The sequence below is a fragment of the Poromitra crassiceps genome (genome assembly GCF_964638095.1).
Source record: "Poromitra crassiceps genome assembly, contig: HAP1_SCAFFOLD_242, whole genome shotgun sequence".
Lineage (NCBI taxonomy): Eukaryota > Metazoa > Chordata > Actinopteri > Beryciformes > Melamphaidae > Poromitra > Poromitra crassiceps.
Genome location: NW_028152152.1, coordinates 255793 through 276215, shown reverse-complemented (window position 1 = coordinate 276215; position 20423 = coordinate 255793). Strand labels below are relative to the sequence as shown.

The 20423-nt window shown below is 44.4% G+C and overlaps 1 protein-coding gene across 1 annotated transcript; it reads right to left on the bottom strand.

The window, feature by feature from the left end:
- Nucleotides 1-1866: 1866 nt before the first annotated feature.
- Nucleotides 1867-20423, bottom strand: LOC310770831 (uncharacterized protein). The gene is made up of 8 exons (XM_083663542.1): nt 20287-20423; nt 17290-17507; nt 15426-15628; nt 10857-11059; nt 10656-10699; nt 5542-5697; nt 5197-5339; nt 1867-1933 (listed from the first exon to the last, which is right to left on the bottom strand). Exons 1-7 carry the CDS (start codon nt 20325-20327, stop codon nt 5236-5238), a joined length of 969 nt encoding a protein of 322 aa, XP_083519668.1. The 5' UTR covers nt 20328-20423; the 3' UTR covers nt 1867-1933; nt 5197-5235.

Sequence of the window (20423 nt, the reverse complement as noted above, 5' to 3'; positions counted from 1 at the left end):
GGAGATGCTATCCACTTCGAAACTGCGGTTTTCCATGTATCTTCTGAACGGCTGGTCGGAGAGAAACGCCCCTGGTCGCCATTTTTAACACCTTAAGTGCCATAGCCGAAATAATTCGTCTTACATAATCCAACGCTTGAGTGCCAGAGCCGAAATAACTCGTCTTACATGTTTTTTTGACGGTGGGACATCAATCAACCCCTTTTACATCTTCGAGATAACTATAGGAGCAAGAGCATGTGTGTAATCTATTTTACCGACCACTAAGTGGCGACAGAGACAGAGAGAAGCCACAGCCACGGGACCCGTACACCAAAAGCAGCCGCCTCCCGCGGAAATGGCTTGGCGATTTTACAGTCAGAAGCCCGGAGACACACACACAGAACGGACAGAGATACCCTCCCCCCAGAGCCGCGGAGCAACGCGAACACACACACACACACACACACACACACACACACACACACACACACACACACACACACCGCGGGAGCAAGCCATTCAAGGAAATGGCTTGGCGATTTTACAGTAATCCATTTCAGACTCGTCCCCGCACGCAGGCAGGCAGGCAGACAGACAGGCAGGCAGCAGCAACGCGCTTCTGACACGCCCGCTGTTAGAGCCAGGAGGAAGGAGGAGAAGACACACGGAGGGAGGAGTTTGAATGAGAGGGGTGTTTCCTGTTGTTATGGAGGAAATTACTGTTCAAAACTATTGTTTAGAATGTCTGACGGTCTTACTGATGCCAAAAATGAATGGTTAAAGTGACTGTTTCACAAAAAGCCATTTATCTCTGAATAAATTTCCAGACGCTGAAACCATGCTGTACTCAACGGCTAATATCTACATAACTACTAACTCTGCAAACTAACTCTTTTAGACAGAGAAAGCACACATTCTATTAGTTATTTTTAGATGATTGGTGTTCATGAATTCTTAACAGAAAAGAATCCTCGGCTGTTCTAAAATGAGCCAGAATCGTCAAAAACACCCCTGGCACAACTTACCTACAGGAATGAAAACATGGCTGGCACTCAATGTGTTAAGTGACGTCAAAGCGCATTCACTCAGTGCCAATAATAAACACTTTGTGCACATTTATTTCTCGCCAGAACCAACGGAATGGGCCTTTAAGTACATGTTTCTAATTTATCAATGGGCTTTTTAATTTATTTTTTTAATGATCCAAGTTGCAGTGGTTTACCTCTGAAGTCGGCAGGCCTGTCCTCCCAGGGTGACAGCACAATACCCAGGGCTTTCCACTGGTTACCTGACAGGGCTGCTTCCTGTTCAGCTGTTACTGCCACAGCCTGCTCATAGGAGAACATGCTGATCTGGTTCGGGTTAAACACCACCTGCAGAAGGTGACATGAGCCAAATGAGGGGAGGCACGAATTGTCAAGATGAACACACCAACATAGATAACAAGACATTTCGGGGGTCCCAGAACAAAAGCTGAATAGAACTCCATAGACTTGTTTTGTGGAAGTCAGGTCAGTGTACAGTAAACTAGTAATAATAGTCATTTAAGACTTACACTAAACTGCTCAGGTGGTATCATTGAGATAGCCAGAGGTGTGATTCCTTCAATTTGGTCCCTCACCAAAGCTGACATGGACATATCTGGAAGACCAGCTGCACAACGAGAAAGTGAAGTAGCATCAATGCTCCCAGAGCTAAACAGCCACCAACATAACTGAGTGAAAAATCACATTTAGCAGATGATCACAGAGAGGATTGTTCATATCAGGGTGCTCAACATGAGGAGAGTGGATGTGTCTTACCTGCCAGAACTCCAATCTCAATGAAGACATCAGTCTTCCAGTTACCTGTGGGTCCAAATGCAAGACTGTGTTGCAGAAGGTCGACGAGAGCCAGCAACTGGTCTGGTGAGCAGGACAGCCTCAGCTGACCCAGCCACAGCACAGCCTTACTGCAGCCACCAGGGGGAGACAGCAGGTCACACAGTAAGTAAAGGGGACAGAAGTACCACAGGAATGAGTCCGGACCTGGATGTTAACACTTCCGCCTCTTATGTGTAAAAGTCAATGGGATTTATGTGTGAGGATTTTGGTTGAATGCTTGAAATAAGGTCTGTGGTTAACAAAAGTTTATGACTTTTATGATTTTCAGTACAGAAGCGTAGGCTACAGTGCAAATGAAGCTACAGTGTAAATGAAGCATACAGTGTAAATGCGTTTTTTTATGAGATTTTCAGAAAATGCTTCAACAGTCATAAAAGCGGTCCTCATATATCTACACACACACACACACATACAGTACATATAGTGTGTGTGTGTATATATATATATATATATATATATATACACACACACATACAGTATATACATATATACACACTATATATAGATCTTTTTGTGAATGTACAGCCCATTTTTAAACCAGCAGTATTTATATATAATACTAGTATAATAATATTATACTAGTAAATAGATAATAATATTATAGTATAATAATATACAATATAATAGTATAATAATAATAGATATATATACACATACACTAGGGTATTCACGACTACTGAATTTTAGTAGTCATCGACTACTTCCAAATAATAGTTGACTAGTCGATTAATACCGCTGAAGATATATTTTTTTCACACAATAGAAATGATCAATTCTCATCAAAAGGGTCTCAAAAACAGCCAGTAAAGGGTTAACTTAATGTAGGCGGGACCAATGTGGAGATATGTGAAATAGCAGAGTCCTGATTGGCTCTGAGAGGCTGTTTACAAATGAGCCATTACACCCCAGCAGCTTGTCTGAGTTGGAGATAGCGACTGTTTGACTTCAGTAACAACATAGATGAGTCTTTCTGTCTATTCACCTTATTCACCACACCCACTTTTTCTCTCTTCCGCGTTCAACGCAAACGTATTTGTTCTTCCGGTTCAGCGCTAGTTGCCTACTGTGGCTAATATTAGCCGCTAGTTAGTTATGTTATATGGCAGTAAAATGCCACTGAATGACCAAATTGATATAACTTTTAACCATTTCGAGTAACACTGTTTCCATACGGATCACCAGCGTTAGTTTGTTTTTTATAAACGTGGCTATATTCATAACGTTTCTATCTCGGATGCGTTATTTTGAATCCCACATAGGTTACGCCTGGCGCAACCTAGGTGGGTTTCAGGACAAAACAGTCTCGACTCCACTAACGTCATCTTTAGAGCACAATATTCCTGGAATGCAAGTTTAACTAAACAGTTACATGTCCTCTGCATTCTACATAAAATTAAGATATTACGGGTTGTTTTATTTTGTATGTTACATACTTATTGGCCAAGATATGTTAGTTTATGGGGGAGTAATTCTGCCAGTTTAGGAGGAGAGTGTGGGCGGCCATCTTGCCTGCGAGGTTTTTGGCAAGTCTAAAACGGAAATACTATTACGAAATGACGTAATGCGGAAGCGTCCATGTGTGGGCAAAGAATAAGGTGAATAAGTACCTTCAATTCTGTTGATTTAACATGGCGTCATGTGGAAAATGAGTGTTCAAACAAATCTATGTTCAATTTATGTATTTATTCTTCACCACAGATGAACGATTAGTTGATTATGATGCATAGTGTCGACTAGTGTTTTTTTGTTGACTGTGAAAGCCCTAATATACACGTATAAACACTAGGGCTGTGAATCTTCACTAGCCTCACGATTCGATTACGATTCAGAGGGCTACGATTCGATTCGATTCGATTATCGATGCATCTCGATACATCTTAAATCAATGCATCACTTTTTTCCCCCAATATTCCCCAATGATTTATTTTTTCTCACTTTCTTTTTTCTCACTGCGTGACTACTTTTAAAATAAAAGTGCATTTGGAATTGCATTGTATTATGATCCATAATTAAAATAAACAACTGCATGTACTTCCATTATATTTTATTTGATTATTAACACATTGACTGCCAGCCGTTTTTTTTTTTGCTGTAGGTAGCTTCTGCCAGGCCGTTTTTTGAGGATTCTGGCTCATTTTACAAGAGCCGAGGATTCTTTTCTGCTTGGAGTTTGTGAACACGAAGTTCACAAAAGTACTAATAGAATGTGTGCTTTCTCTGTCTAAAAGAGTTAGTTTGTAGAGTTAGTAGTTATGTAGATATTAGCCGTTGAGTACAGCATGGTTTCAGCTGTCTGAGAGTGAAAGCTGAGATAATCGCAGTTTTGTGAAATTCAATCAAACAGGCAGAACAGTCACTTTAACCATTTATTTTTGGCATCAGTGAGAGATCAGACATCCAAACAATATAGTTCCGAACGCCCTCTCCTTCAACTCCTCCCTCCGTGGGCGTGTCTAGTGGCTTTCAGCCTGCGTTTGTCACAAGCGAGTGCTCTGCTGCTGCTGCTGCGAGTTTGAGCAGCCTCCCTCCCTGGCAGCGAGTTTGAGCAGCCTCCCTCCCTGGCAGCGAGTTTGAGCAGCCTCCCTCCCTGGCAGCGAGTGTGGATAGGGCTCACTCGTCTCTTGGGTTTGAGAGCCCCGATGAAGCCCCGTGCGACTCTAGGCTTTATGCTGCCCACCCAGTCCATTTCTGGAACCCCCCACCGCAGCAGCGCGAAAGCGTTCCCGCCTACAGTATGAGAATGAGGCTCGTTCGTTTCTGGGTTTTCGGAATGCGTGCGATTCTGGCCTTTCTGCGGGCGTTTCAAAGTGTGTTTCACCCATAATATATTATGCAAATTTGCAATCCCCCGTGTGCTGCTGCTGGCGCGGCCCGAGAGCGGCGAGTCTGGTGACTGATGACTGTAAAATCGGCAAGCCATTTCCTTGAGAATGGAGGAAGCAGCCGCGGGAGGCGGCTGCTTTTGGTTGACTTTCTCTCTGTCGGGAGGGCACCGTCGCCACCTAGCTGGTCGGTAAAATAGATTATACACATTCTCTTCCTCCAATTCTGGGATAGGAGACGTAAAAGGGGTTGATCGATGTCCCACCGTCAAAAAAAAAAAATGTTTATGTAAGCCGAGATATCTCGTCCTTGGCACTCAACGGTTGGATCATGTAAGCCGAGATATCTCGTCCTTGGCACTCAACGTGTTAAAAAAAAAATAATAATAATAATAATCGATTCTTGACATTTGTGAATCGATGCAGAATCGTGCACGTCCGCATCGACGATGCATCTTATAATCGATTATTTTTGACACCCCTAATAAACACACACACACACGTCTCACCTGAACTCCACAGCATTGAAAAAACGCATCTCTGTTGTTTTAGCTCCACACACGATGTATCCCATCGCCACAAAAGTGCTGGAGTCCAGCTGTGAAGGTTTCTGCTTGGTGGCGTTTAACAAGCGGCTGAACAGCACAGCCAGCTAGGATGAAAGCCATGGAGAGAATGAGTGAGCGTAAAATAGCCTCAAACAGGATTGTAGGTGGATGTATTAGCAACGTACTTGTACCTTCACCCTGTATTGTATAGCATGCCAGTGCTACTTGTACAATTTGTTTCAGAAAGCGAGTGAACACACAACACAGTGGATGTAATATGTCTCCGGCTATGACCGAAGCTGATACCTGTCTGTCTGTCCAGGTGTTGACTGATCCCATGGCGTAGATACTCCTCAGCTCGGACAGACGGAGGGTGCCCAGCTCTGCTTCTGACATCTCCACCGCTAGTCCACCCAGCTGAGCGACCAGGGACGGAGACATGGAGCGGATGTGGCCATGCACCTTCATGCGCGTGTTCACGCATACACACACGCATGCATGCACACACACACACACACACACACAAAATCCCAGAGAGACCCCAGTTAAAACATGGCAGACATTTTAGCAACATTTCACATCCATAAAACCATATTCACCAACTTAAAGTCTTTATTTATTGTTTTTGAAAAGCGTAGCAAACAATATACTAAAACAATATATTCTTCCAACAATAAGAAATCTATTAAATCACCTTTGTACATTTGTACTACATGTTTTGCAATTAAAAAAAGACAACCCTAACAACTGGATTTAGGAGGGGTTTCAAATGTAAACAGGAAGTATGGAAATGTCCCATAGGGAAGAAGCCTGGAATGAAATGCATGTGTGATGTGACGTGATGTGATGTTCTCACTGTGGTAGTTCCTGCATGATGGATGGCTGGAAGAGAGTCTCACCTCTTTGACTTTCTTGAGCAGCTGTTGGCGTTGGTAGGGTGTAAGGAACGGGTCGTGGCCCATCAAGGAACGGGTCGTGGCCCCCCCCCCCCCCCCTCCCCCCCCTCCGGCTCTGGCTGATGGCCCTCCAGGCTTATCACCTTCCCCTCCCCCTCATCCCCCAGGCTATAGACAAGTTTCCCAGCGCTGGCCTAGGGCGGCGCCATAGCAGCCTTATATGTCCCCGGCTTCCGGTTAAGTCCACATAGCGTCCACAGCAGCCTGATGTTGCCAATAAGCTACGACTTAAATAGAGACTTATTACATCATATGTTTTCCGCCCCCTGTATGTTGAGTGTTGGTGAAAAAGAAAAATATAGCAGACACTTTCTTTACTGTAGAGCGCCGTTTAAAAGCTGCACAACAAGCAGCATCAGTCCCGCCGGCCAGCGCTGGACCCGCTGTGAGGAAACACACAGGAGGAAACCGAAATGTCAAAACAGACATCCCTTGCTAGGCCAGTCCTTTTTTTTTAATCGAGATCATGCAACAAGTAGCCTACTTCAGCCGAGGCCAGCAAGACGGCAGGAAAGAAACAGAAGCGTGCCTGCCGCCGTCAAAAGCAAAAGAGACCCGACGTAGGCTGTCAATTTAGCGGAGGTAAAAAGCCTTTTTACCTACTCGGGCGAATCAATCAATCAATCAATGGCTCGCGCTTGTTGCCCGACGCTCGTATGATGAGGAGATGAATCAAAATGCTTACCACCAATAAAGCCACATGCGAGCCGAGAACGAGTGCAGGAGAGCTGACGCAGGTGCCAGGTGTGGAGTGGGAGAGATTAAGGTGCGTAGCCTATTGCTGGAGATTCAAGTTGTGCGCTGTCTGCACTCTGCACTGACACTGTCGCACTTATTACTTTTAGCTGCGTTGTTTTTTCATCAAGGCAATGTCCAGAAGATATGGGTTCATGAATGTCTGCAAATGCAGATAGATAGGCTACAGTAGGAGTGTGCATGCATGTTGTCTGTTTCAATAACGAAAGCGTCCTTACCGAGAACGACGTGCCGACCAATTAAATATTCTTGCTGCGAAATCGGCCTCTTAATGACAACACTGGAATAATAGCCGTAATATTCATTCACAACGGGGGTAATTTGATGAAATACATAGCGTTACAACATACCCGACTTACTTTGTTGCTGTGGAGATATTGGTACGCTTCGGAGCTTTTGAGATTGTTCATCGCGTTGCCATCCACCGCCATTGATTCCTCAAAATACGCTATAATCCTGCCTGTAGTTACGTTCGGCCATTTACACATATTATCTTCCCATGTGTCCAGTGTCAACGGGTGTGGGATAGACACTCTTTCATTAGATAGGAGACTCGCAGAATGATCCCAAGTTTGCATTTTTTCGGCGGTCGCTATGGCTACTACGGTAGTACGTTACGCTTCTCCGTATTCACAAACACCGGAACCGACAGACACGATCGCGGCCGAGTCCGGAAGCAAACCGGAAGTGCCCAGGAAACTTGTCTATACCCCGTCACCCAGAGACGAGGCTACACCGCCCCTCCCCCCCCCAAAGGGCTTCAGAGCTGATGATGCCCCCCCCCCCCCCACCCACGCTGACCATCACAGCGGACCAGGTGAGGAATCAGCTTATGAGGCTACACACTAGGAAAGCAGCTGGCCCGGATGGCGTCAGCCCCATGCTGCTCAAAGCCTGTGCCCCCCAGCTTTGTGATGTGCTACAGCTGATCTTCAACAAGAGCCCGAGTCTCCAAAGGGTCCCCGTGATGTGGAAAATGTCCTGTATCGTCCCTATACCTAAAAAGCCAAGACCCTGGAGAAACTCGTCCTGGAGCAGCTCAGGCCTATGGTCAAACCATCCCTAGACCCCCTCCATTTCGCCTACCAGCCCCGACTGGGAGTGGGGGACGCTGTCATCTACCTGACCAACCGCGCCTACGCCCACCTTGACAACCCGGCCAGCACTGTGAGAGTCATGTTCTTCGACTTCTCCAGTGCTTTCAACACCATCAGGCCGGCTCTACTGGGTGAGAAGCTGACGGCGATGCGGGTGGATGCCCCCCTGGTGGTCTGGATTGTGGACTACCTGTCTGGCAGACCACAGTATGTGCGCCTGCAGAACTGTGTGTCAGACAGAGTGGTCAGCAATACAGGAGCACCACAGGGGACGGCCTTCTCTCCCTTCTTCTTCACCATCTACACCACGGACTTCACCTACCAGACAGAGTCTTGCCACCTTCAGAAGTTCTCTCACGACTCTGCGATAGTGGGATGTATCAAAGATGGCGACGACGATGAGTATCGGGATGTGGTGGCCAACTTTGTCACATGGTGTGAGCAGAACCACCTGCAGCTCAATGTGTCAAAGACAAAGGAGCTGGTGGTGGACCTGAGGAGGGTCAAGGCTCCGGTGACCCCTGTTTCAATCGACGGGGTCAGTGTTGACATAGTGGAGGATTACAAGTACCTTGGAGTGTACATTGACAATAAACTAGACTGGGCTAAGAACTCTGATGCACTCTACAAGAAGGGGCAAAGCCGTCTCTACTTTCTGAGATGGCTGAGGTCCTTCAACGTCTGCCGGACCATGCTGAGGATGTTCTGAGTCGGTAGTGGCTAGTGCCTTCCTGTATGCTATTGTGTGCTGGGGCAGCAGGCTGAAGGCAGCGGATTAGTGTTAATTTCGTCGACGAAAAATGTTAGTCGACTACCTTTTTCCCCAAGACTAAGACGAGACTAAAATGTTCAGACTTTTAGTTTCATTGACTAAGACAAGACTAAAATACTCAAACTTTTAGTCGACTAAAACTTGACTAAACAAAAAGACGATGAGGTTGAATAAATATGATAAAAACTAACAAGGACATTTGACACAGGACTAAGACTACGACTAAATTTAAAAATAGACAACAAAATTAACACTAATTATAGACTGTTTCCCCCCCTCAATGCAGCAGTTCAGTTTCCTGTGTTGCAGCATCATAGATCTAGCTGACATTTAGCTGTCTGAAAAACATTTGCAGTAGTTACAACAGAATCCACCCAGTCTTAGCTAAGGGTCTTATCTATATGTGTATGAAGCATTGTGTTCCCAAAATGTACAGCTACTTGCTTGTCTACATTATATCCAGAGAGGTCTGAGTGCTTTCCACACAGCACAGCCAGCCTCCCTCCATTCTCCCCTCAGCTGCGGGCTGAGCAGGGACTGTAAATATGCCGACACTGGCCCGGGTGGGCAGGGTCAGCATTAATTTCCCTGGGAAAGAGTTGCCAACACTGCTTCGAAATACCATTACTAGTGAAGCGCATCAGCAGATTCAACAGTTTTCATTGACTAAAACTAGACTAAAATGTGAACAGTTTTTGTTGACTAAGACTAGACTAATATACTTATGGTTTTATTTGACTAAGCTGAGACTAAAATGCTCAAACTTTTAGTCGACTAAAACTTGACTAAATAAAAACAGGATGAGGTTGACTAAATATGACAAAGACTAACAAGGACATTTAACACGGGACTAAGACTAAGACTAAATAAAAAAATAGCCGACAAAATTAACACTACAGCGGATGCCAACAGACTCAACAAACTGATCCGTAAGGCCAGGGACATTGTGGGGCTGTATCTGGGCTCTCTGACTGCGCGCACACACCTACACACACACACACACACACACACACACACGCACGCACACACCTAAACACACCCACACACACCCACACACACACACACACACACACACACACGGTTGAATGCTCTCATTTAGGACACTTCATGCCCAAAAGAACATGTGGGACCAAGTAAAAGTTAGCTTTCCTGCTCAGGACTAGACAGGAAGTGGTGCGATTTTGCTGCGTCAAGTTACCTACTGTATGAGTTAACCAGGGTGAGACAGGAAGTAGAGCGATTTTGCCTTCAGAGTAAAAGCTTAGATTGTGAAACTTTTTTCAGATTTCCCCTCCATTTGTACTTGGCCAATTTCCCCCTGCTCTGCTGCCCAGGGTCACTGCTCCACCCTCTGCCAATCTGGGGAGAGCTGTAGACTAGCACCATGCTTCCTCCAAGACATGCCAGCCGCTTCAGGACACATACCCTTAATCTGGCTTCCCACCCGCAGACCCATTGCCCGACACCCGACTAATCCGGGGGCGCGAACCTGCGACCCTCGTGTTGGTAGGCAGGGAATCTACCGCTACACTACCTGGACGGCCTAGATTGTGAAACTTTTGAGAAAAGTTGGAAAATAAAGCTGGGCTGTGCAGAGCAACAGAAATTGTTTGAGAGGTATAAAAGTATAATGTAATAATATAAACGCACCACACACTGTCCAGTCTTCAGAAAGTAATACAATTATTTATCTATTATGTATTAATTTAATTTAATTAATTAAAATGTATTTATCAATGTCCTTTGTTGCTCTGTAAAGCACTTTGCACAAGCACTGACAATTGTTTAAAGGGCTTTAGAGATGAATTTGACATAGTTTTCAAAGCTATCTGGTTTTACCTTTGGAGAAAATGAGGAGTTGGAAGATCTCTCTCTGGAGCATTCTGGGGAAATGAAAACACCAGCATGTACACTTTAACTTTGAAATAACCACTAAATAAAGATTGTGAAATAAACTCCTAAGTGTATTACTAATAAATGCCACTGGATGAATTAGAGTACCAGTAGTCATGTGTCAATAGAAGTTTAGAAGACACCTACCCCCTGCACCCAGGGGTGCTGGAGGACCTGAGCAGCACTGAGACGCAGAGTGGGTGCTGGAGGAGCTGAGCAGCACTGAGACGCAGAGTGGCATCCCAGACCAGCAGCTTGGATATGAGGTCCTTGGCTCCCTCTGAGATGTGAGCCCAGTCCTTGTCTGGAAACTCATACTTGCCCTCCTGGATGCTCTCAAACAGGTGACTCTGAGGAGAGATAATATCACAGAAAATTAGTTAATATTGTTCATATATCACAGTTTCGTAGTGTTACAGTCATCCCCCTTTCGCATGTAGATATGATCAATATTTATGTCTTTGTTGTGGCTGTTCATCTTTTGATCTTATGGTGTCTTTTTGTCCATACGGGGCTTAAAATGGCGTCTGCCTCGGCCCTCGAGAGGTCAGTCTGGTACGCACAGCCACATCACCTGTGGACAGTTGATATTAGTGTCTGTCTCATTTTGCTTTGCTTTGTCACTTTTGTCCTGTCTCGTGTTTATGGGACCCCTTTGATCACGTGAGGACGGTCCTGGATCGCCTCACGCAGGATGCTTCTGGAGGCCACATCAGCTAAAGCCTCCAACCTATAGTAGCAGACTCCAAACTAATTCAACCCTACTCCTCCTACTACATTAAGAATTTGATCGATCAATCTATGTTAACCGATTAATCGACAATGTAGGCAAAATGTAACTTTCACTGCTCATACAGTGGAAGAAGAAAGCCAAGCTAGCAGACACAAAGTCCAGGGTGGAGAATTACACCCAAAAAGACAACAGTCATCATTGTAAACATTGTAATACAATGTTGAAATATCTCACGCCCACAATAGTCCATGGGCCAAGGCTGAAATTTTGACATATCGGTACCACCTGAGGTGACCGCACGATTTTGTTATTTTTGTCTTCCTACATGTCTCTAGTTTATATTTTGGTATGATAACCCTTCCGATTTGGTAGCTTAAGGATAGTTATCACTCTGTAAACAAACCTACCCCCAAAAAATGACAAAACCCTGATTTCATCATATCTCTGAACCACACATGATAACGCAGAAAATGTGATGTCTACCCCTATGTTTTCATGGTCAGGGATTACAATGACACTCTATACAACATCATAAACTGTTCACATGAATAGTTAATGGTGAATTCAGTGATGTTTTGGTGAATTCAGTGGTGTTTTGAGAAAGATACAATGCAATTAGTCCATGGGCCAATGGTGAAATCGGTACCACCTAAGGGGACCGCGCACTTTTTGTATTTTTGTCTTCCTACATGTCTCTAGTTTATATTTTGGTATGATAACCCTGCCAATCTGGTAGCTTATTGATAGTTATCACTCTGTAAAAAACCTTCTCCATATAAATGACAAAACCCTGATTTCTGTGTATTAGTCCAGATGATATGTGAAAATCATGTTCACTTTTTCATAAAAGCATGAAACTTGGTACGCATATAGTTTGGGGCCCCGTAAATCTTCAGAAATTGAGCCATCACAAAAATGCTTCGTGGTGGCCATTTTAATTCCGCCATAAGTGAATTATGTAGTTTGCATCATATCTCCTGAATCACACATGATAACACAGAAAAGGTGATGGCTACCATATAGAACATCATAAACTGTTAAAGTAACTAATCAATGGTGAATTTAATGACGTGAGAAGGAAATCACAGTTTCTGATAACTGATGCTATAACCTCAATTCCATGACCACTCTCTGGCTAACATTTTTTGATGAGTAATTTGGGTCAGGGTTACTTCTATGGGCCTTTTGTTAAAATAGCCCCCAGGCCCCTCCCAAACATCCTGCGACTTTCTGCCAGACGGCCAAATCCAAGATGGGGTTTACCATTTTTAGAGTAAGGACGGAGATTAACAATGGTGAATTATAGCTATTTTAATTGCAAATTCATGCCTACCAAACATGGTTTAGTATTGACAATTATTGTGTTTTGAGGGTAATTTCATAATTATGTTAGTCTCGCTGGCCAGCCTCCCCTCCCTACCGGGAGAGGATAGCATCAGTTATCAGATACTGTCATTTCCTTCTCACAACGTCATCAAATTCACAATTGATTAGTCACTTTAACACTTTATGATGTTCTATGGTATCATTGTAATCCTTGACCATGAAAACGTTGGGATAGACATCTCCTTTTCAGTGTTAGCATGTGTGGTTCAGGAGATATGATGCAAACTATGCTTATGGCAGAATTAAAATGGCCGCCACAAGGCATTTTTGTGATGGCTCAATTTCTGAAACTGTACAGGGCCCCAAACTATAAGCGTACCAAGTTTCATGCTTTTACGAAAAAGGGAACATCATTTTCACATATCTGGACTAATACACAGAAATCAGGGTTTTGTCATTTATATGGGGGTAGGTTTGTTTACAGAGTGATAACTATCCTTAAGCTACCAAATGGGCAGGGTTATCATACCAAAATATAAACTACAGACATGTAGGAAGACAAAAATAACAAAATCGTGCGGTCACCTCAGGTGGTACCGATTTTTGCCTTGGCCCATGGACTATCTAGGACCAAATAGAAATGGAACTGTGTCACATGATCTTGCATGCAAGGTCAGTGTTTGTTACATGTATGCTAAAGACACGTCTGCTGCAATATCCCACTGATCCCTTCCTCATGTTGGTGTTCATCACACAAGCCAAGGTCACTGTGGGTTTCCTTTCTTACACTAGCAGCTTCAAATATATCTTGGTATAAACAGTGAAGTCTAAATGTAACAGAGGTATTCGTCATTGCAAAATGGCACCATCTACTGCATACAGTAGATCTAACACCTATTTTCAGCATCCCAATGCTGCATCTGACCGTAATTGCCACGATGCAGTGGCATGGTGGTCTGCAACAGCATTGGGGTCAATTCAATCAATCAATCAATCAATTCCAATGAAACATTGGAAGTGAATTGGAATTTCAGGAAGTTTAGTGAAATTAATATTTTTTTTCTTGCCGGATATCTGAGATTATACTGAATATCATGCAATGTTAAAACATTTATCAAGTATTTAACAAGTATCAGCTAGTCAGATACACTAACTTAATTAGGTACAGTGTTCTTGAAGCGGGGCGCAGCGTCGAACGAGATCCGGCACCCAGAGCAGCAGCATCACCAGCTTTTTCTCTCTAAGTCCTGGGGGTCAACAACTAAACAAAAAAACGTAATTTAGCCACCTAAAACAACGCCCACCTAAACAAATCGATATCCGTGTACATGCACGCTCTATTTTGACAATTTTCAGCGCTTTACTTTTCCGCAAAACAGCAGTTTCATTCGGCACTGCTTTTTCTCCCAACCGTACAACTACCGTATTCCTCCGCTAAAAGCCTGCACAGAGCACAGAGCCGCGGTTTACAAAACAGGAAGGCTTAGAAGAGAGATAAAACACTGACTTACTTTAGAGACAACAAGTCACCTGGCCTCTCTGGTCTGGGACGTTTTCCACAATTTATCCTGGGAATGGTGAAAAAGGTCTGCAGCCAGGGCACCCAGGCATTTAGACAGGAGGCGCATCTCTCTGCCTGTTCACTTCACTCTCTGCAAAAGTTCCTCTTCTGTATTCTCTCTGGTTCATAATTGTATCCTCTTGTCACCAAGGTGAATGGCATATCATCCTCGCTATCAAAATCACTCATAAGACAAGCTAGGAAGATCATTGCTGACCCCTCTCATGTCTTGTATTCAGAATACGAACTGCTTCCATCTGGCAGGCGTTACAGAGTCCCAATCAAGAACAAAAAAAGACACCTCAACAGATACAAATACTCTTTCATCCCCATATCAGTCAGTCTCCTAAACTCAGGTCATAGGTAATGTATTGTTGATTGTACTGTAAATTATTGATGTTTGCACTTTGGTTGTGTGTTTGCACATGTCGGCACTGGTGTGCTATGCACTATTGTTTTTTGTTGTTGTTTTTGTTATGGCACTGTGTACCTATGTGGCAGCCTGTATGTCCAAGACAAATTTCCCTCGGGACAAATTAAAATAATCTTGAAATCTTGAAATAATCTTGAATCTTATTAGGCAAATCCTTCAACTAGGCAACACCACGAGACAGACTGAACAGGACTCCCTCGTATGATATGAGATGATCTTTGCGGTTGGTGTAAACTTAGAGGCCATCTGATGAAGCGCATCACCTCACACCTCCTGACAGACTGAGCTGAATCAGTTGTACACCGGGGCAGATAACCCGCAAAGAAGTTGTGTAAACGGGTGAATCATGGAAGTTGGAAACCCTCATTAGTGTTATGCTTGCCCCTGTCTTTACCCTGCCTTTTTGACACAAAATGGCCCCCGTGAAAAGGGTGTATTGGAGCAAACGAGTCAGAGAGATAACATTAGCGTCCCTTACTTAGCCTCTCAGCTGTAATAAACCTTTGCGAGTGACTGTGTATGTAGCCTGCCTGCATGTATGTGTTTACGTCACGGGTGACGGGTCGGGCTCTTATATTAACGCGGCTAACAGCTAACGGCTAACGATGTGACAACACAGTCTGTTGAGTGGGGAACAGAACAGACAAGATGGTGTCCCAGTACCTGGACAAAGACAGTGAAGAAGATGACGGTGATGATGGCGGTGAGGAACATGTCTCTCATGGGGAAATGGTCCTTGTCCAGCAGGTAGCACAGGGAGAAGGCGATGGCTCCTCGCAGGCCACCGTAGGCTATAATGAACTGGTCCTTGGTGGTCAGCTTGACGATGTGGAACTTGTTGATAACGTAGACCAGAGCAACCACACCTGGGAAGGACAATGTCATGAGAAACTGGGTTTGAGTGTGTGTGTAACAGATTTGGGTCAAATACTGTAATATTTGCTATTTTTTTTGCCTATTTAGTTGCCAGAGTTGACCATTTAGGGCCATAGAATGGGGCTGTATCATAAAACTTACTGGCAGGTTTAGAGTAACGTTAGGGGCAGATACCGTCACGGTAGGGTGCTTCAAAATGCGAAATATTGGGAAGCGATTTGCAAATTTTGCATGACCCGTTTTCTCCATTCTTCCACCCATTTTGGTCACGGTCTATTGTAAAAATGAACGTTAACTAATGAAAATTATCATTTTGAAAAAGAGAAGATGACCATACACGTCACATAAACGTTTTAGCAGGTGCTGGAGTGTAGCAGAGATAAAGTAGCCTAAAGAGAAGGCTGCTGCCACCAATGCTCCTATATATTTATCTTACAGAGCATTGATAGGTCTTCATCAGGTGATGATCACCACTGACCAATTCATAATCTCAGTCAGTGACATCATAAACATTTGGTTTACCATGCCCAACATCATCTGCCATTCTAACATGTCTCTGCTGCCCATTGACAGATACAGACTCAGAGGCAGACTGTTGCATATGTCAAGCTTAATTAACATGTTGGTTGTGATTGGCTGTGATCACCTGTGTTGCAGCTGACTAATAACTAATGTGGATCCATCATGGTATTCACAATCATAATTCATAATTTTATGAATCGGGGTAAATTACCGTGGTGCAGATTTTGCGTGCTGCTGTTCTGTCACTGCAGAGTTTTATGAATTAGCCCTAATAAAAGTCAAATGACTTTTCTCTCTGATTGTGTGTTTTAATAAGCTACTCTATGTGAGATGGCTCCGTAGGCACTGAAGTGACCACAAACCCACTGACCGCTACAACTTAAAAACGGTTTTCCATCACAAGCTCTCCCATCACATGATGTGTGTGGCAGTATCTTGTGATGAGCTCGTGACTCTTGGCAACAACCAATGAAGTCACAGACAGACAGTATATCATCAAAAAAATCACTACAAGAGTGACGGTAGCAGCACGCCAAAAATTGAGATGCAAGACTTCAGATTTCCACTTTCTTTTTTTATTGAGGGTCAACGCGTTTCGGCATATGTGCCTTCATCAGAGCATGCTCTGCTCTGATGAAGGCACATATGCCGAAACGCGTTTAAATGCAAATTAAAACACCCTGGCCTTTTTATCTCTCTTATTCTTTTGAGCGGAGTGGAGCGGTGAGTGCGAGCGGGTGAAATCTGTATCGAGCGGGGAGCGGTCTGGAGCGGCCGTGAGCGCTGGAGCGGGTGGAAAGGACCGCTCTGGGAGCGAGGAGCGGTAATTATCACCGCTCCGCTACCCTAACCCTCTGGTGTATATATATGTATATATATATATATATATATATATATATATATATATATGCTCTGCTCATTGCTTAACATATTATGTACAGTACTTGCTCTATAGTGAACTTTGTGACAAACGTGTTTCATAAGAAGCTATTCACTTGACTTGTGCATAGATTATCAACGGCAGTCCACCATGACATCATGTTTCCGTTTGAATGTATATCTTAACACACCCCCGCCTGCCATCACATATACGTTCAGAACGTTTGGAAAGCACTACAGTAGAGCTGACCTATGACCCGTGCCACCAGACACAGGATGACAGTGACCGTGACGAAGGTCCAGTTCCAGGAGTGCTGTCCGTCCACCGTGGCCACGCCCAGGAAGTTGAAGATGAGCGTCTCGCTGACGCTGCTCCACATCTTCAGGAAGTACTTGATGGTGGTGTGGGACTTGTGGGATATCTTGGCCTCCACGTAGGGTCGCATCACTGCCCCGCATGCTATCAACCTGTAAGGACAAGGGACAAGATGCTAATGCCTTTTGCATCAGTTGAATGGATAATAAAGTGAGTGAACATTTGATTGTTTTATGAGATTTGAATAGTTTCCTAACTCCTCTGAAAATGTTCGCTCTTCTTTCTGAATCTAGCTTTGATGGTCTTAGTATAAAAGCAAACATTATCAAATCACTGATTATTGCTTCTGAGAATAATATGGGAACAGCAGTGTTTCCCCTAGAAAAATTTCAGGCCTGGAGGGATTTCGAAATGTACCCCGACCGCAACGATGGGGGCCCTCACTGGCGACACTAAACTTTTAGCTAACCTGTTCGCATCCATGTACGCAATGGCATCCCAAGTATCATCATACTATTATGGGATGCGATGCGAACAGTTGTATTATGGGATGTGCGTTTCCCAGGCAACGACACACGTTGACACGTTTTGGAACAGCGCTGCACGCTGGCACAATGCTCCTAAAAGCAAAATGCTTATTGTTTTTAATGATTTGGCATCTTCTATTACTGTCAACACTGTCAACACCAGCATTGTTGCATTGTAATAATATGCCATAAAGGTTTATTGAAATTTTGGGGAAAGCAGGAAAAAAAAACAATCTTTTTTCTGGCCTGGCGGGGGCGCCGTTGGCCTGGAACACACTGGAACAGGCAATCTGAACAAAATAGCATTTTCAACTCTTCTCCAGCAACAAAGGGGAACAGTGATGTCAGAGGTTACTGCATAACAAATTGCTCCAATTTCCAGCCTAAGTTCCATTCTGATCAGAAAACACACACGACAGCCAGAGAGAGACGTCCCCATCCCAGTCTGGTAACCACTTCTACTATCATGTCAAAGATGCATTCTGATCAGGAAAACACACACGACAGCCAGAGAGAGACGTCCCCATCCCAGTCTGGTAACCACTTCTCCATCATGTCAAAGATGCATTCTGATCAGAAAACACACACGACAGCCAGAGAGAGACGTCCCCATCCCAGTCTGGTAACCACTTCTACTATCATGTCAAAGATGCATTCTGATCAGAAAACACACACGACAGCCAGAGAGAGACGTCCCCATCCCAGTCTGGTAACCACTTCTACTATCATGTCAAAGATGCATTCTGATCAGAAAACACACACGACAGCCAGAGAGAGACGTCCCCATCCCAGTCTGGTAACCACTTCTCCATCATGTCAAAGATGCATTCTGATCAGAAAACACACACGACAGCCAGAGAGAGACGTCCCCATCCCAGTCTGGTAACCACTTCTCCATCATGTCAAAGATGCATTCTGATCAGAAAACACACACGACAGCCAGAGAGAGACGTCCCCATCCCAGTCTGGTAACCACTTCTACTATCATGTCAAAGATGCATTCTGATCAGGAAAACACACACGACAGCCAGAGAGAGACGTCCCCATCCCAGTCTGGTAACCACTTCTACTATCATGTCAAAGATGCATTCTGATCAGGAAAACACACACGACAGCCAGAGAGAGATGTCCCCATCCCAGTCTGGTAACCACTTCTCCATCATGTCAAAGATACATTCTGATCAGGAAAACACACACGACAGCCAGAGAGAGATGTCCCCATCCCAGTCTGGTAACCACTTCTACTATCATGTCAAAGATACATTCTGATCAGGAAAACACACACGACAGCCAGAGAGAGATGTCCCCACCCCAGTCTGGTAACCACTTCTACTATCATGTCAAAGATGCAGAGGCCGAAAAACTAATGTCATCCAAGTTGCATAAGGCACTACAGCTGCTCATCATTCCACCTCTACAGCAATATTGGATTGCCTCAGGAGGTCCCTGAAGACCATCAAGGACACAAACCACCCCCACATGTGAACCACATGTTCTCCCTGTTACCCTCAGGGAGGAGATACACTGTCCCAAAAGCACGCACAAATCGCTTGAGGGACAGTTTCTTCCCGCAGGCCACGAGACTCCTTAACATACACAAATAAACTCCCAACAATCATGTAGTAGCTGTACTGCAGCTGCTACCATTACGTATGTTTAATTCTAATTAGGTCTATGCTATTTGCACCTGTGCAAACAGAATGTTTAATTATTAAACATTATTATAATTATGTTTAAATTATGTCTATACTATTTGCACCTATGTGCAGTGAATATGTCACTGTTTTTTGGCTTGTTTTATTGCTTGTTGTGTCTCTTGTTGTTTTTGCACTCATATGCCCTGCTATTTTGCACTATGTTGTAACGGAGTCTACAGCACAAGAATTTCACACGTGATACTTGTACTACGGACTGGAGTGACAATACAAATCTTGAATCTTGAATCTTGGATTGGCTATAAGGGCATGAGGGAGGGGTGAGAAAAGGAATTGACACTGGGAAGCTGTTTCATGACTCTTATATCAGGGGCTCAGGGGCTCCTGGCCTTTCAACAGACTGTCCTTGACTGAGCGTCTCCGAGGTGCTCTTTTAAGAGAGGCATTAAATAGACCAATGGCCACAGGCAGGAATGATTTCCTGTGCCTCTCCGTATTGCATCTAGGTGGAATCAGTCTCTCACTGAACGTACTCCTGTGTTTGACTAGCACGCCGTGGAGTGGGTGTGAGTCGTTGCTCATGATGGAGCGTAGCCTGGACAACGTTCTCTTCTCTGACACCGCAGTCAGCGAGCCCAGATCCAGCCCCACAATGTCCCTGGCCTTACGGATCAGTTTGTTGAGTCTGTTGGCGTCCGCTGCCTTCAGCCTGCTGCCCCAGCACACAATAGCATACAGTGCTTCCCCACCTGGTTCTACAAGTCCTGGATCTCCCGCTGATGTTTCTCATCCTTGATTTTGGAGATGAGCTCTTGGGTCAGCATCCACTCCTTCGCCCCCTGCTCACTGCAGAGGTCAAAGTAGTGGATTCTCTCCTCCTTCAGGC

Bases quoted from the DNA above. Each gene is read 5' to 3' on its own strand.
- LOC310770831 (XM_083663542.1), bottom strand. From the start codon at position 20,327: ATGAGAAACATCAGCGGGAGATCCAGGACTTGTAGAACCAG. The intron at 17,508-20,286 runs GTGGGGAAGCAC...TTGTCCTTACAG, and splicing joins TCCAGGACTTGTAGAACCAG to GTTGATAGCATGCGGGGCAG. The intron at 5,698-10,655 runs GTAAAACCAGAT...ACGCGCATGAAG, and splicing joins ACTCCTCATTTTCTCCAAAG to GTGCATGGCCACATCCGCTC.